The sequence below is a fragment of the Diabrotica virgifera genome, chromosome 2, assembly GCF_917563875.1.
Source record: "Diabrotica virgifera virgifera chromosome 2, PGI_DIABVI_V3a".
Lineage (NCBI taxonomy): Eukaryota > Metazoa > Arthropoda > Insecta > Coleoptera > Chrysomelidae > Diabrotica > Diabrotica virgifera.
The window spans coordinates 100,535,901-100,553,216 of NC_065444.1; the positions used below are offsets into that span (position 1 = coordinate 100,535,901).

General features: G+C 34.0%; 1 protein-coding gene across 2 annotated transcripts in view; it reads left to right on the forward strand.

Moving 5' to 3' along the window:
• LOC114343861 (protein PALS2) overlaps positions 1 to 17,316 on the forward strand; it is a 358,522-nt gene that overhangs the window by 92,437 nt on the left and 248,769 nt on the right. For both annotated transcript variants that reach the window (XM_028294710.2, XM_028294702.2), the window contains exon 2: positions 13,183 to 13,322. In XM_028294710.2, coding sequence (XP_028150511.1) covers positions 13,183 to 13,322 — 140 coding nt within the window. The remainder of the gene's footprint in view (positions 1 to 13,182; positions 13,323 to 17,316) is intronic.

The following is a 17,316-nucleotide window of genomic DNA, read 5'->3' on the forward strand; positions in this document are numbered from 1 at the left end:
GGCACGGAGGTTGAGGTTGATGAGGTTGATTGACTGGATATAGCGTTGGAACTATCAAGGTTGTCATTCTCTGTGTGATTTGAACTACTATGTCGTTTGGTAGCTTCAGAAAAGGACATTTGTATTTTTGGCAACTCTGGGTTCACTTTGAGTGTGTGCTGTGTATTTATCACTTCATCACAATCACACACTGGTTTAATTATTCGATTATTCACTAAAGTAGGCACTGTTCCTCGATTGTTAGTGTTAGATTGGTTATTAAAATCGATCTTATTTGAGGTTACATTTAAGGATGATATTCTATCAACTAATAGGCGGTTATTTTCCTTTAAGATAAGATTTTTGTCATTCATCTCTTCAATTAATCTATTTAATAACTGCACTTCCTGTTTTAACATATGATTCTCAGATCTTAGTTCGTCTAATTGAGAATTGAATATAATATCCTTGTTGACATTTTTTTCACAACATACCACATGATTCTTATTTAAAAACTTGATATTTTTCTTCTTTGCACAGCTATCATGATATAATTCATCGCAATTTATGCAGAAAAATGTCTTACATAGTTTTTCTGCACAACACTTATATTTTTTAATCACAGAACTATTTAAATCGGTTTTGATACTACCAGTATCCGATACCACTTCATCATCCGACGCCATCTTGAACCAATATATGGAGACTGCAGACCAAGTCCGACAGTACATGGCACGAACCCAATGGACCTTTACAGGCTAGTGAAGGGAATAAACTGAAAAGCTGCAGTGCGGCCGGGGTGCATGGACGGACAGCTTCCAGGGAAAAAAACCGTTTTATATTTATGTTTATACTAGTAATAGTCGGTAAATGTTAAAGCTGTTTAATGTTGAGTCCATGAATCTCCTCAATAGTATAAAACGATTAAACACTTCAATAAAATAAATTCATAAAATACGTCCACGGGATAATAGCCATTTCCTAATTATTACCACTGACTATCAGTGATACTACACATGAACGTATGGGCAAAGATAAAATGGAACAACTATACACATTATACTTTTATAGTATATTTCACGAATTTGCGAATAAATGACCATATCTGCTGAGCTGCCGAGCACGTAAATGTAAATAAAAAAAATCACCTTTATTAATGTAAGTTGTACACGCCACTGTCAGAATGTTTCCTGTCAATAACCAATCACCAACTTTAAAGGCTTTAGCACGAGGAAAAAAAATGGGTAGTGACAATGAATATGATACGGAGACCAATCAAAACAAAAGACGGAGGGGCGAAGGGGGAGAAAAATTGGAGGAAGATAAAATGGATCGAGTATTAGAAATGTTAGCAAAACTAACCACTGACATTCAGGAAATGAAAGAGGAACAGAAGCAGTATAGACAGGAGATTAAGGAACTAAGGGAAGAAAATGATCATATAAAAAAATAAAAAAATGATATGAAGCAAAATATGGACAAAATGGAGGAGAGGATGGATAGAATGGAAAAAGAAAAGAGGAGAAACAATGTAATCATACAAGGAATGGACATAAATACATACGATCAGAATATATTAAAGAAAATGATAGAGGATTTCTGCGCTAAAACACTGCAGGTGGAAATAAATATTAAGGGGGCAACAAAGTTAGGAAATAAAACCTGTCTGGTGGAACTGAAGAACGCAACTGATAAAGAAAAGATAATGGTAAATAAAAACAAATTACAAAAGGTTGGCCAGGACAAGATATACATTAATAAGGATATGAATAAAATAGAAAGGGAAATACAAGGAAGAATAAGAAAACGAGCAAATAAAGAGAAAGAAGAAGGAAAGAATGTAAAAATTGGTTTCCAGAAACTGACAGTAAACGACGAAGTCTGGAAGTGGAACGCCAAGGTGAACCGCTTTGAGGTGCAGCAAAGTTCAAAAAACTAAAAACGGTATGTAACAGTAAAACGACCGAGGCAACGATTAAGGCAAATGAGAAAGATATACGAAAAATAAACTTTGGAACTTGGAATGTGAGAGGGACGTATGGTGCAGGCAATCTGAAAGAACTAGTAAGAGAAGTCAAGAAATATAAATTGGACTTGCTTGCAGTACAAGAAACCAAACAATTAGGAACTGAAATAGTGGATGTAGAGGGCACAACCTTTTTTAAAAGTGGTGGAAAAAACAGAACCAGAGGAACAGGTTTCATACTACAGGAAAACTTGAAATCAAGGGTAATAGCTTTTAAGCCTATATCTGACAGACTGTGTTCTTTAAGAATGAAAGGGGAAAGAAGAAATATAAGTATTATAAATGTGCATGCTCCCATAGAGGATGCGGATGAAGATGAGAAAGACATGTTCTATGAGCAACTAGAGGAGGAATACGAAAAAACACCGAAATACGATATGAAAATAATAATGGGTGATTTCAACTCAAAGATTGGAAAAGAAAATATACATATATGAGAACATAGTAGGGAAACATAGCAAACATGATATAACAAATAATAACGGGCACCGAGCAGTATGTTTTGCAATGGAGAGAAATATGGTAATACGAAGTACACAACTCCGCCGGAAGGAAATTCACAAAGGGACATGGAAGAGTGACATGCATGAGAAACTGGGGTGCGACCGGGAAGGGAAAAAGGAAAAGAACGGAAGGTAAGACAAAATACAATTCGACCCTATTGAAAAGTGAAGAAGTAAAAGATAAATATAAAGAGAAAATAGAAATAGAACTGGCAACATGCGCACAAGAAATGGAAATCGAAGAAAGATGGGAGAAAGTAAAAGCATCAGTAATGAAGGCAAATGAGGCAGTTCTAAACAGTACAGTGAGAAAAGGAAAAGTAAATGACTGGTATGATGAAAAATGTGAAAAAGCAGCTGAAGCAGTTAGGAGAGCTAGACAAATAATGCTATTAAAAGAAAATGAGAATAACAGAAATGTGTATAGGGACGCAAGAAGGGAAATGAAAAGACAATGTTGGAGAAAGAAGAGAATATCCAAAGAAGATAAGCTAAAGGAAATTGAAGAAAAATTTCAAACTAAAGAAATAAGGTCATTTTACCAAGAGGTTAAAAGAATGGACAAAGGATATCAGAGCCGAAGCATCTATATTAAGAATGAAGAAGGATTACTAATAAGTGAAACAGCGCAGGTGCTAGAAAGATGGAAAAATTATTTCGAAGAGCTATTAAATAATGTTGAAGAGGACGAGATGGACATAACACAGAACATGGAAGAAAACGATACGATAGTGGGGACGCCAACAAAACAAGAGGTAATGAATATAATCAGCCAACTTAAAAACAACAAAAGTCCAGGAGCGACAGAAATAACAGCTGAAATGTTAAAGGCAGGAGGAGAACAACTGTACGAACAACTATATTGGCTGGTGAAAAAGATATGGGAAGAGAAAAAAATGCCAAATGACTGGATGCTGGCTAGAATCTGCCCCATACATAAAAAAGGAGATAAACAAACATGTGAAAATTATAGGGGAATAACACTCCTAGAGACAGGGTATAAGATAATAGCACAATGCATACGTGGAAGACTGAACGAATACATGGAGGATACTGTGGGAGAGTACCAGGCAGGCTTTCGATCCAACCGTTCGGTAACAGACCAGATTTTCACGCTAAAAGAATTACAAGCAAATTTCTATGAGTACAAAACGACCCTGTATGCGCTGTTTGTAGATTTCAAACAGGCATAAGATCGTATAAATAGAAAAGAAATGTACCGTGCTCTGAAACAACTACAAATCCCCAAAAAATTGATTAGCTTGATTAAAATGACGTTGGCAAAAACGAAAAGCGAAGTAGTGTGGAAAGACATCTCAGAGGACTTTGAAATCAAGCAAGGACTCAGGCAGGGTGACCCATGTCAACCACGTTGTTCAATCTTGTTCTTGAAGTAATAATGAGGAATTGCAGCATAAAACTGGAAGAAACCATATTTAAAAACGAACATCAATGTATTGCTTTTGCGGATGATCTAACAATATTAGCAAAATCAAAGAAAGAATTGAAAAGAATTGTGAAAAAGATAGAAAAAGAAGCAAATAGGTTTGGTCTAAAAATAAATGAAAAGAAAACTAAATACATGATAATGGGTTATACACAGCAAGACAATGAAGAGTTTATAAAAATACAAGGGGAGAAAGATTACATATACAGTTTTGACAGAGTGGAAGAGTTTACTTACCTTGGTGTGAAAGTAAAGGAAAATGGACATGAAGATAAAGAAATAGAATCCAGAATTACAAAAGGCAACCAGAAATACGGAATGCTGAGATCCTTAATGAAGTCGAAGTTTGTTTCAAGAAAAACAAAAGAAAGAATTTACAAGACAGTGATTAGAGCTACGGTTGTATATGGAGCTGAATTATGGGTTTTAAGAAAGGCAGATGAAGAAAGATTAGAAAGATGGGAGAGGAAAATTCTCCGATCAATTTACGGCGGCATAAATACACAAATGGGATGGAGAAGAAGGACAAATAAAGAGTTGGAAGAGCTGTATACGGAACCAAAAATCACCGCAATAATAAAGGAGCATAGAATAAGATGGCTGGGACATGTGCAAATATTGGAAAACCATAGAATGACCAGGATGATATTGAACAGGAAACCAGTAGGGAAAAAAGGAAAGGAAGACCCCGTAAAAGATGGTTTGACAGCGTCCAAGCAGATTTACGAGAATTAAAAATAGATAACTGGAGAAACAAGGTATTAGATCGAAAAGAATGGAGAGGAGTGGTAAGAAGAGCGCAAGAGAAATTTTAACAGAATAATGTGCCATGAATTGTAAAATGAGAGCTATATATATATATATATATATATATATATATATATATATATATATATATATGTTCGGAAAGATTTCCGCGGTCAGGTAAATGAAAATTACTAAGTTCTCGGGAAGAACCGCGTTGAGAATTTATAACTCGACGTTTCGGCACCCTTTTTGGAACCATTATCAAGAGGGGTATGGTTCCGTTCGAGTTCGGGGTCTCAATCTGCCTACTCCCCTCACTCGTGACGTACCAGTAGTGTCTTGTTCTCTAGGAGAACGGTCAAGCGGCACTGAGGTCTCAATCTGCCTACTCCTCAGTGTCGAGTGACGACCTGTCTTCGCCTGTGTAGCTCCTTTTATACTCTCAGTGCGCGCGGGAACTGTATGCGCGGGAGAGGCCTGAGTGGGATCGACTGACGTGGGGATTCGCCGAAGCAGCGGTCGCCATGTTGCCGGCAGTCTTTTGGCGTCATCGCGTGTGTTTAGGCTGTGAGGGCGTTTTTCAATTTCGATGGCTTCACGGATGATTCTCGATTTTAAGGAGCGGACAGGGGCGATGGTTTTTGCTTTCTCGAAATCTATTTGGTGACCTGTCTGAATATGATGTTGGGCAAGGGCTGAAGTAGTGTCGGAATGTTTTACAGATATGGAATGTTCGTAGATACGGTTTTGGATTCGTCGGTTTGTCTGTCCTATGTATGTCCGTGGGCAACTGGAACAAGGTATCTCGTAGACACCATGGTCTTCATTGGGGATTTGGTCTTTTACGGATCTGACAAGATTGCACAACTTGGAGTGAGTAGTGAAGACGGTTTTGATATTTAGAGGGGTAAGAATTCTACTAATCTTGTCAGTGACACCTTTGATAAAAGGTAGAAAGATTTTGGGTTGATCGGGCGGCAAGTTTTCTTTATTAGATGGAATGGGATTTAGATGTTTCTGAATGCTCCTATTGATTTGGGTTTTATGGTAGCCGTTTTGTAAGAGTGTTTGCCTTATTGAATTTATTTCAGATGGTCTGTGATTGTCGTCACTAAGCCTTAGGCTTAGTGACGACAGGTAAATGAAAATTAGCCTTAGGCTTAGTGACACTTAGCCTTAGGCTTAGTGACGACAATCACAGACCATCTGAAATAAATTCAATAAGGCAAACACTCTTACAAAACGGCTACCATAAAACCCAAATCAATAGGAGCATTCAGAAACATCTAAATCCCATTCCATCTAATAAAGAAAACTTGCCACCCGATCAACCCAAAATCTTTCTACCTTTTATCAAAGGTGTCACTGACAAGATTAGTAGAATTCTTACCCCTCTAAATATCAAAACCGTCTTCACTACTCACTCCAAGTTGTGCAATCTTGTCAGATCCGTAAAAGACCAAATCCCCAATGAAGACCATGGTGTCTACGAGATACCTTGTTCCAGTTGCCCACGGACATACATAGGACAGACAAACCGACGAATCCAAAACCGTATCTACGAACATTCCATATCTGTAAAACATTCCGACACTACTTCAGCCCTTGCCCAACATCATATTCAGACAGGTCACCAAATAGATTTCGAGAAAGCAAAAACCATCGCCCCTGTCCGCTCCTTAAAATCGAGAATCATCCGTGAAGCCATCGAAATTGAAAAACGCCCTCACAGCCTAAACACACGCGATGACGCCAAAAGACTGCCGGCAACATGGCGACCGCTGCTTCGGCGAATCCCCACGTCAGTCGATCCCACTCAGGCCTCTCCCGCGCGCACTGAGAGTATAAAAGGAGCTACACAGGCGAAGACAGGTCGTCACTCGACACTGAGGAGTAGGCAGATTGAGACCTCAGTGCCGCTTGACCGTTCTCCTAGAGAACAAGACACTACTGGTACGTCACGAGTGAGGGGAGTAGGCAGATTGAGACCCCGAACTCGAACGGAACCATACCCCTCTTGATAATGGTTCCAAAAAGGGTGCCGAAACGTCGAGTTATAAATTCTCAACGCGGTTCTTCCCGAGAACTTAGTAATTTTCATATATATATATATATATATATATATATATATATATATATATATATATATATATATATATATATATATATGTATATATTTATATGATGTATTTTTTAAATAAAAAAATTAATATTGTATATTTTAGATATGTATAGTAAAAAAAATGTAATTGTGTTTTTCACGCCCAGGTCCTACATGGCCTGTTGAGCAAAATAAATAAATAAGCTTTAAAGTCGGTTCTTATACAATTGCTAGAAGGGCCATAATATGCAAATTAGTGCCCATCCGAAATTACTTTACCTCTGACAAACTTATTAATTAGGGTCCCTACCATTTGCAACCGGTTTGGGGGTATCGCTAAAGGTGGCTAAAGTAAGGTATCAGTTTCCCGGAATAGTCAAAAACCCAAATACAGTTTATCAAAAACCCTTTTTTCAATGGCAACTCTGAGTTGCCATTAAGTCATTGGAATGTAAACAACTCAATTTGCATCCCACCTGTTGGGAAATTCAATACATTACCTAAGGTTGTTGCCATGTAGCCATCATAAGGCATTTTATTTAAGTATGCACCTTTAATGCATCCATGTTATATTTAAAGGGTTTTTACTCGAATATTTTTCTTTGGTGGCTCACCTAGCATCCAATCTATCTAACACTCATGATGATTTTTTTATAAAATCGAAAACGTTTTTTTGTGATGTATCCCTTTAAAGGGATTTTAATAAAATTTTATACCTTTTACAAAGGATTTTTTTCAATTTTTGCTACGAATTCCTTGGACATAATTCAATTTTAAGAGAGCTAAAAGTTAGCCAACGACTCTCCAGTAAAGTCCATCTCCAACAATTAAAATACTTTGGACATGTTATGAGAGCAAACACAGAAAACGTGGAAATTGGAAACACTCATTATACAAGGAAAGGTGGAAGGCCGAAGATCACAAGGAAGATCCCCAACAAGATGGATCGATCAAATTACAGGAATATGCAAAAGACCTATGCATGAGTTAAAAGAAATGACCAGAGACAGAAATCTTTGGAGACGGGCAATGCACGACATCACGTCGACCACTACACTCCCTCCGGGGGGTCAGGATTGAAGAGAGAGAAAACGTCATGCCTCGATTCGCAACATTCTTAAAATCTTATATAAATATATTATATGACGGCAAAATCAATGACGCACTGAAAAAAGGATTTTTGATAAACTGTACCTATAGATCAGGGCGCATCTGTAAAAATATTAGTACATTTGGACGTTGAGAGGTGACTCAAATTTTTTTGCAGAAATTGCTTGAAAATAACTCAAATAATAATATTTGAGTTATCCTCCCTCTCAAAAAGGTCCGGAACATTGTTTAAATAATCAAAATGTCAAAAAATGAAGGAAAAATTCGATTTTTTTCTTCGTTTTTTGATTATAACTTTAAGAGTATTCATTTCGGAGAAAAGTTGTATCAACATAAAAGTTGTGTAATTAAATTTCCTACAATATAGAGTTGGTTGAAATTTTAAAAAATAGTCACCCTTGTTGCAAAATAGCAATAATTGGGAAAAAACTATACAAAAACAAGTATTCGCATTTTACGTTTTTCAACCAATTATGCTAAACTTAGGACCTTCAAATTTCACCCAGAAAAACTATATGATATGGTTAAACAATATTGTAAATTTCATTAAAATGGGTTCCATAGATTTTGCAAAATAAATTTTGCAATCCAGCTTTCGCAAAAAAAATTCATTTTTTCAAACTGTTACAGGACTGAAAATAAAGCAGATAGCAAGTTGAATTTTTTTTTTGTTTATAGAAGTGCACTGTACCTTTCATTTGCAATTTGCAAAACTAAAATCGATTAACCACCACGGCGTCAGAAATTTTTTTAAATAAATATTAATTATTGGTGTTGCGCGCAGGACACCGGATAGTTTGCTCTGATTGGGCATTCCAATGACCTTTGATAATTATTGATACATTTTTAGTCCAAAGAAATAAGGTTTTTCTCGTGACACATCCCCCTCCAGGCCGAAACCAAATTTTTTGAGTAGTATGGACATCTATATTATTAACCTATATGTTTCCTGCAGCCGATTTTGATGATATACATAGTTATAAACAAATGAAAATCGAAAAACGGCAAATTATCGCTTTTTTCGTCTATTACCAAAAAGTTAAGCACTTTAAACAAATTAAGGAGTAAGAAACTCGTAAATAGTATAAAAAGCTTCAATATGGCGTTCGCTGAGTATGTCTATCTTTATTGGTTCCTTATAAAATTGCAAAATAAATCATAAATACTCAGTATTTATAAATATTCATAACTTATGTAAAAATTAACTTAGAATCTTCTTATTACGCGGAATGCCGAGACTTCTTGTACTTAAATTATATTTTAAATTTCAAAGCAATTGGTCAAATAGTTTAAAAGTTATTTAATTTATTTTTCCCAAATTCATTTTTTTTGCAACACTATAAGTCAGAAAATTATGAGGTTACAATAATACTTCGGACAGTTTATGAAAGAAGAACATTTATACTATTACCTTAATTAAAAATAAATGACAAAAAATAATTTTAAACAGTGTAAAATTATTTTGCAAAAACATGTCCATTTTTTGCTTACTTATAAACAATTAGAATAACTTTTTAACCGTTACCCGTAGAAAAATTATTTTTTCATATTTAGAAAGACTGAATTTTTATACACATTTAGAAAGAAAAACAACTGTTCTAGGACATTTAGGGACAAAGTTAGCCCCCCCATTTTTTTAATTCACATGTTTTTGCAAAATTATTTTGCAATATCTATAATTATTTTTTGTCATCCCATTTTTTTAATTCACATGTTTTTGCAAAATTATTTTGCAATATCTATAATTATTTTTTGTCATTTTTTTAAAATTAAATTAATACTGTAAATTTTCTTCTTTCATAAACTATCCAAAATATTACTGTAACTTCATCATTTTCTGACTTACAGTGTTGCAAAAAAAATTAATTTTGGATAAACAAATTAAATAACTTTTAAACTATTTGACCAATTGCTTTGGAATTTATTGTACGATTTAAGCACCATAAGTCTCAGCATTCCATGTAATAAGAAGGTTCTAAGTTAATTTTTACATAAGTTATGAATATTTATAAAAACTCAAAATTTATGATTTATTTGGCAATTTTCTAAGTAACCAATAAGGATAGACATATTCAGCGAACGCCATATTGAAGTTTTTTATACGGTTTATGAGTTTATTACTCTCAAATTTGTTTAAAATGCCCAATTTTTTAGTAAGAGACGAAAAAAGCGAAAATTTACCGTTTTTTGATCTTCATTTGTTTATAACTATGTATATCATCAAAATCGGCTGCAGGAAACATATAGGTTATTATTATAGATGGCCACATTACTCGAAAAATTTGGTTTCAGCCTGGAGGGGGATGTGTCACCAACACGATATTTTTTTTCCTTATTTCTCTGAACTATTTAATTTTTATTACATTTCGATATAAATAAATAAATTTGTTTATTGCAAAATAAAAACAGATACTCTATCCATTGAAATAACACTTTTTTTAGCAAAAACTTTCTTTGTTCATATATTTTAACTTGAGAATAAAAGTTTATTATTTTTAAACATATACAATTGTTTAAACAATATTTCACAAGCAATAATAAAATTAGTTTGATTTTTGTGGAATTGAAATCTTAAAATACAACAAAATATAGAGTAAGAAAATAATATATTAGGTGAAGATTGGAAGAAATTTTGGTGGAAATCAACTTCATGTGAATCGAACACCGCTGTCCTGCGCGTAGCACCAATAATTAATGTCTACTTAAAAAAATTCCTGACGCCGTGATAGTTAATCGATTTTAATTTTACAAATTGCAAATGAAAGGTACAGTACTGTTCAACTTGTCAACTTGCTATCTGCTTTATTTTCAGTCCTGTAACATTTTGAAAGAATGAATTGTTTTTGCGAAAGCTGGATTGCAAAATTTATTTTGCAAAATCTATTGAACCGATCTTAATGAAATTTACAGTATTGTTTTACTGTATCATAAAGTTTTTCTGGGTGAAATATGAAGGTCATAAGTGTAGCATAAATGGTTGAAAAGCGTAAAATGCGAATACTTGTTTTTGTATGTTTTTTTTTCGCAATTATTGCTATTTTGCAACAAGGGTGACTATTTTTTCAACTTTTAACTAATTTTGTGTTGTAGGAAATTTAATTACACAACTTTTATGTTAGTACATCTTTTCTGGGAAATGAATACTTTTAAAGTTATAATCAAAAAACGAAGAAAAAAATCGAATTTTTCCTTCATTTTTTGACATTATAATTATTTAAACAATGTTCCTGAGGTTTTTGAGAGGGAGGATAACTCAAATATTATTATTTGAGTTATTTTCAAGCAATTTCTGCAAAAAAATTTGAGTCACCTCTCAACGTCCATCTCAAAACAGATGGACCCTGGACTACTACAGATTATGAGAGATTCAATAAATATCTACGCTTATGTTAATTTCGTGGAGGTCACTGATTACAACCACATTAAATTATAGGTAATTATTAATCTGGTTGTATCAAAATATTTTGCAGGTAAATATAAATAAAAATATGTTTATTAGAAATTAGTTGTTCATATTATCATTACTAGAGCAATTTACTTTCTTACTTGTTAGGAAGCATAATAATATAGCAAAACATAAGTTATGCTATAGGTAGGTACACAAGAGTGGACCATTGGCTCATTGGCTGTCAAGTATCTAAGTGATAATCGAAAACAGTCTTAAATTCGTGAAATATAGTTTAAATACACTTTGCTCGACCTTTTGTAATGATATCTTATTACTATTAGGGATATATCGCTGAATAAGTATTTAGTTGCTTTTTTTTTGTTGAATGCCCTCGTTCAGGTCAAAATAAGACCGATAATAAACCTATGGCTATTGTGGCTTACAAATAATGTAATAAGGCCACTATTAATGGACGGTTTAAAACCTTGACGAAACACAACACACTATTGTTGCATACTTGAACCATCGGAACTGTTTTAGAAATTCGATTGTGTTTATTGTCCCTAAATAGGTAAGTCAGGTTAACAGTAGTCAGACAAATATTCTATTTAAACTAAATAAGCTGAGTATATTTCTGGTGAAACGTAAGTACAGTAGTAACTAAAAATATGGGGTCAGATGAGTTATATGTCATTGTACTTGCATGCAAAGTTTAAATAATAGAGTCTTTTTGGTTTAAAAACATTTGGTTGGTCCCATATTTTAGCCCAACCCTGTATACATGAACGTCTCCACTAGAAAAGATAAAAAATGTTTAAAATTATTAGATAATCTAAAATTAAAACTTACTATTAAATTCAGACAAAACAAGTTAAACCAAAACTAAGAACAAAAATAAATGACACGCTAATGCGGTTGTCTCTCGTAAACATTAACGGTTGTCACATACTGTAGACTTTATATCATAAACAATGGATGCCGGCTTAGGGTAAGAACAGAACAAGTGGGTCGCGGTGGAGGTGGAGGTGGAGGTCGTGGTCGATGTCGATATCCATGTAAAACAAACACATCGTAGTGAATGGAAGGGAACAGAGCAGGTAAGTCGCGGTGGAGGTTTAGCGCGATGCCATCCAGGAGGTTTATAGCGATGCTTTTGAAAATAAAATGAGTTTGTTTTACATGGATGTCTACTGCGCGGCCTACAAGGATGCTTCCCTGTGATTGGTCCGTTCGAAGCCAAGTTGTCATTACCTGCGCTATCTGAGTTGATACTTTTTATATACATAATCCCTTTTTTGTATTCAGTTTATTTTTGAATTTCTAAAGTAATTAAATTCAGTAAATTTTTGAAATATGAAGAAGGATCTGATTATTTACAGCTGACATTTCATCCCTATCATCACTTGACTGACATAACATCGCAAAAGCACAGTCCTTTTGTCATACAAATTTCATTAACCTACTTCACTTGATAGTGGTTCTAGCTCGACTGACAGCGCAGGTGACCTCCTTGCTATGTACTGTCGACATCGACCGCGACTTAACTAGTAGCATCTACCGCGACCTACACCTCCACCTCGACCCACTTGTTCTGTTCTTACGCTTATTTTACGCTGAGCGCAGCGTGTAACTACTGTACAATCATACAGACGCGACGTACGGCGTTTATTGGAGACCACCGCGTGAGAGCTAGTACGAATATCTAAATCAGCTATCGTTAGTTTATTAATAAATTTTCTAAAAATTTAGGAAATAAACTAAATTTATGAACTCAGTCAAAATCCATCTCAGCCAACATAAAATTAAACATAAATTCCATTTATAGTTTGCATTGAAATTATTTTATACAATAGGTATTGATTTTGATTTCTTTTGTTACAGTTACATTCCAACAAGTTCATAGGTACATAGATGATGAAAATGATGATGATGATGATGAAGTTGATGAGAGAATCAATGAGACTGATTTACTGTTCCTTAAGGAACTTATGGATAGCCCGATCCTCTATTCGTTAGTGAGGGTAAGTCTTGTTTATTAAGCAGAAAATTGACTATTATAGTATACATATACCCACACACAGAGTGCCTACCTAAGTTAGACACATATGGGAAACTTTTTTAATAATCATTTTACAAAGAAAAGTTATTTTTCATTAAAAGTTATACATGGTCTAAATCCTAAGATTAGATCATCAGGCATCAAATTTATACGTAGTATCAATAATATACATATGGTAGGGGAGCAAAGTATGCTAAATGTGCAGTCACTCGAGCGCTTTGGGGACCTATTGGGTTGTGATTATTAGGTCCTAAAACCAAAAAAAGTTAAGTAAAATTTTCCATTTTAGCGGACGCTTATCATTTTTTAATTTAATGTTCCATTTCCATTAATCGTTTTTTCCGAATATTGCGCCATCTATCCATAATTCGAAAAAATGTTTCGAATAAAAGTTGCTTATTTTTATGCAGAGAATTCAAATCTGCAATAAAAAATGGGGGCTCCTATTTAAGATTTGAAAGTAACTCCCCACCCCACCTCCATAGGAAGTCGCGTTTGGTACCATTCGATATATTTTTCAAAAATATTAAATAAGTGTATTTTGCAGTTTTTCGATCTGATGTTTATTTTGCTAAATATCGCGGGATTTGTATTTAAAATTTACTCCCCCCCCCTCTCTGCGAGGGGTCTTGTTTGGTATCTATCGATAGATTTTTGAAAAATATTGAACGTGTAGTTTTTAGTTTTTCGATCTGACGTTCATTTCGCGAAATATTCGCCTTTTTCTTGTGAAACTTTGTGACTCACCAATTCCCTTATGCCCCGCTCAAATCGTCAGATTTTTTAAATATACACTGTTTTGCATGTACTTAACTTACCTTATCTTAATCTGACAATTTCGAGTATTTTTAAAGATAGATTTTTTTTTTGGGCCCCCCTAAACGAACTCCCCTGTGTTAAGAGCCAATATATGGCAAAGGTATATCTGCAGGGTACCACGTTTCTCCCCACATGATAATCTGACGCGCTCGAGTAACTGCAAAAATCCCCGCTTGGGCTCCCCTACCAATACGAGGTATATCAAAAAATATGAATCGCTCAATAGTGCAGTACCTTTATTTTCACAATATTGAAAATTCTTATTATAAGAAGTTGTTTGGAATTAAAACAATGTTCTTAAATACGCTCTGAGCTTCGCTGGTGTCGCTCCTAGCGGTTACTAATTCAACTTTCACCGGTAATTTTTAAATTTATTATTTAATTGTTATCGCTTAATATTTACAACGCAAAAAAGTAATTAAATTGTAGTCGGTTTTTTTAAGATTTTGCTAATCATTTTGACGTTCTATTGACAAAATATGAATTTCTTATTTCGGATACTTTCACAATTATCGTGTAGATGGCGCTTAGATTAATTTATAATTACATATTACGGAACATTAAAAAAAACTTAAATTCAGTATTTACAACGTAAGTATATTTAAGGTAAAAACATATAGGTACCACAGCTTTGACCAACTAATATTTTTTATAATTAATGTTTTTAATTTTAATTTTAAATTAATCACTTTGACATGTATGTCAAATTTCCGGTAAACGTTTACAGACTTGCCACTACTGGCGCTCGCGAATTTGTAAATATCCCCTCTACGTACGAGCTCACAGCGTATATGAAATTACATCATTCTAATTGAAAAAATTAAGTTCTTCTCTTGTTTTTCCTATCGATATAGCTTTTGTTTTGTTGATATTTATATTCATTTCCTTTTCGTTAATTCATTCCATATTTCTAAATTGTTCTAAAGTTGTTTTTCCTTTTTTACAATTAGCACTAAATGCTCCTTCTGAGATTTATACTCTTTGCAGATTTTTAACGTATTAAAAAAAGTACTAATTCCAAAAGCGATCATATAACACCAATGTGTTTAAACGTTTCTTTTGGGAAAACGTGTCGTAAATCAATTTTTTTGGAGGAAAACTATATTAATATTTTGAATAAAAATGTCATTTTTAGTTATTTTCTTTTAACAAATATTTTCCCTATCTTACTCTAGTCAAGTTGTGACAGGTAAAATATTGATATAAAAATTAAATATATACTAATTAAAATATAAAATATATTAGGTAATAATTAAAGCAAATATTTTGTTTTCGCTCTCTGTAAAATTTTAATATTCTGAGTTGCTACGGTTTAGAACAGGATGTGTGATATTATGTGGCTTCAACACAATAGCTGGCAATATTGCCAACGATAACGACATACTTGCAATATTTACTTTGTTTTGATGATTTTATTAACAAAAAACATTTGAAGACCTTGGGACCAGCAGGGGACATGCCACCAAACAATATTTTAGAGAAAACATCATTTTAAACTTATTTTCAAATCCTGAAATCCAATTTTTACATTTTTCACCGAAGTAAGGCTCAAAATCGTTTGGAAATATGTTATCAAATACACAATAAAAGTAACACAAATATTTATTAAACGATTTTTAAGTTTTTGAACAATTTTTAAAAAATATGAGGTTTATCCCCTTTTGTATAAAAAATTATATTGTAGAAAATGAACATAAAATTCAAAAATAAAATAATTTAGTTGGCAATATTTTCAATATCTAAAAAGTCTTACAAATGTTCAATATCTTCCAGTGGTTCATTATTTTCAATATCTGGTAGAATCTGTTGGCAAGCACCAATTTCTGCCAACACTGTTTTGTGCAACCGCAAGGTGCATCTAATTTTTTTGGTTCTATTTTCTTCCCTTTTGCTTTACATTGCTTTTAGCCTTGCGCTTAATTCTTTTATTACGTTGGGTATTCTTGTGTCTCCATCTAGAAGGCGCCTTCTTTTCTGGAGTTGGCAAGAGACCTCAAGAAGTCTGTGGGGTATAAACCTATTCATTTTCCTACAACAAAGTAGGTATTTTACTAAAAAGGGATAAGCCACAAAAAACCTTTAGAACAATCATAATATTTTTAGGTTCGAAAAATATAACATAAGGGGACAAGCCACAAATTTAATAAACTTACTGTTCCTGAGTTTATATTTTCCGAGTCGCTGCTACTTCCGGATACTGTATAGTCTTTGTCATCTTCGCTTTCATTTAAAAACGGACCTTGGTCACTGTGTTCAGAATCAAACTCAGAAAAGTTTATTTTCCGTTCACATGCACGGTAATGTTCCGCCGCCATGTTGATTACTACTGTGGCTTGTCTCCTTCTGTTGTAATATAAAGTAATGGTGACAACGGTACTTACTACAGCGGCGTCATATATGAGAAAACAGTTGAAATTTTTTGTTTGGGACATTAATATGACCTTAAAGTGTGTGATTTCTACTTTAATTCATTTTTGACGAAATTGTGGCTTGTCCCCTTTTGGTCCCAAGGTAATCATTTACGCCCTGATACTTGACATAAAGATCGAAATGCAAAAAATACAGTTAAGTAGGTTGGGCCGTTTCGCAAAAAGATTTCGCTGAAATTTCTTGTAACGAAGCGTACAAAAAATTAAGATGCTTGAGAACATACGCATAAAAATGAGGAAAAAAATATTAAAATCGGTATTGCCTTAGGTAAACCAGCAAAATGGTTTGCTTTCGATGTAATCTAAAGTTATGTTATCTAAAGTTTCACGTTCAAATCCACAATCTTTTTCCTTGAAATTTTCTCTTCACAACTTGAGCCGCTGCGACGAGTATGATTTAGTCATCCATTGTTACCCGATTGTATTGCCCGTTTTCAAACGAATGTACAGCATACAGCAGCTTTAGTAAAATAATATTGGACAATAGTAGACATTTTTGGGTGCAATTTATAGAAATTTATCGAAAGCTGGGCCGCCGCTACCATCTGTGCTAAGTATGCATCGCACACGGGCGGCTAACAATAGGGGCGGCCAAAAGCAAATTTGAAGGAAATGCTAGGGCTATTTAACATAACAATAATCTACAGCAAATCGAAAATCTATCAGATTTTTTTATTTTTGTCAGTCAATAATCAGCCCCTTATTCAA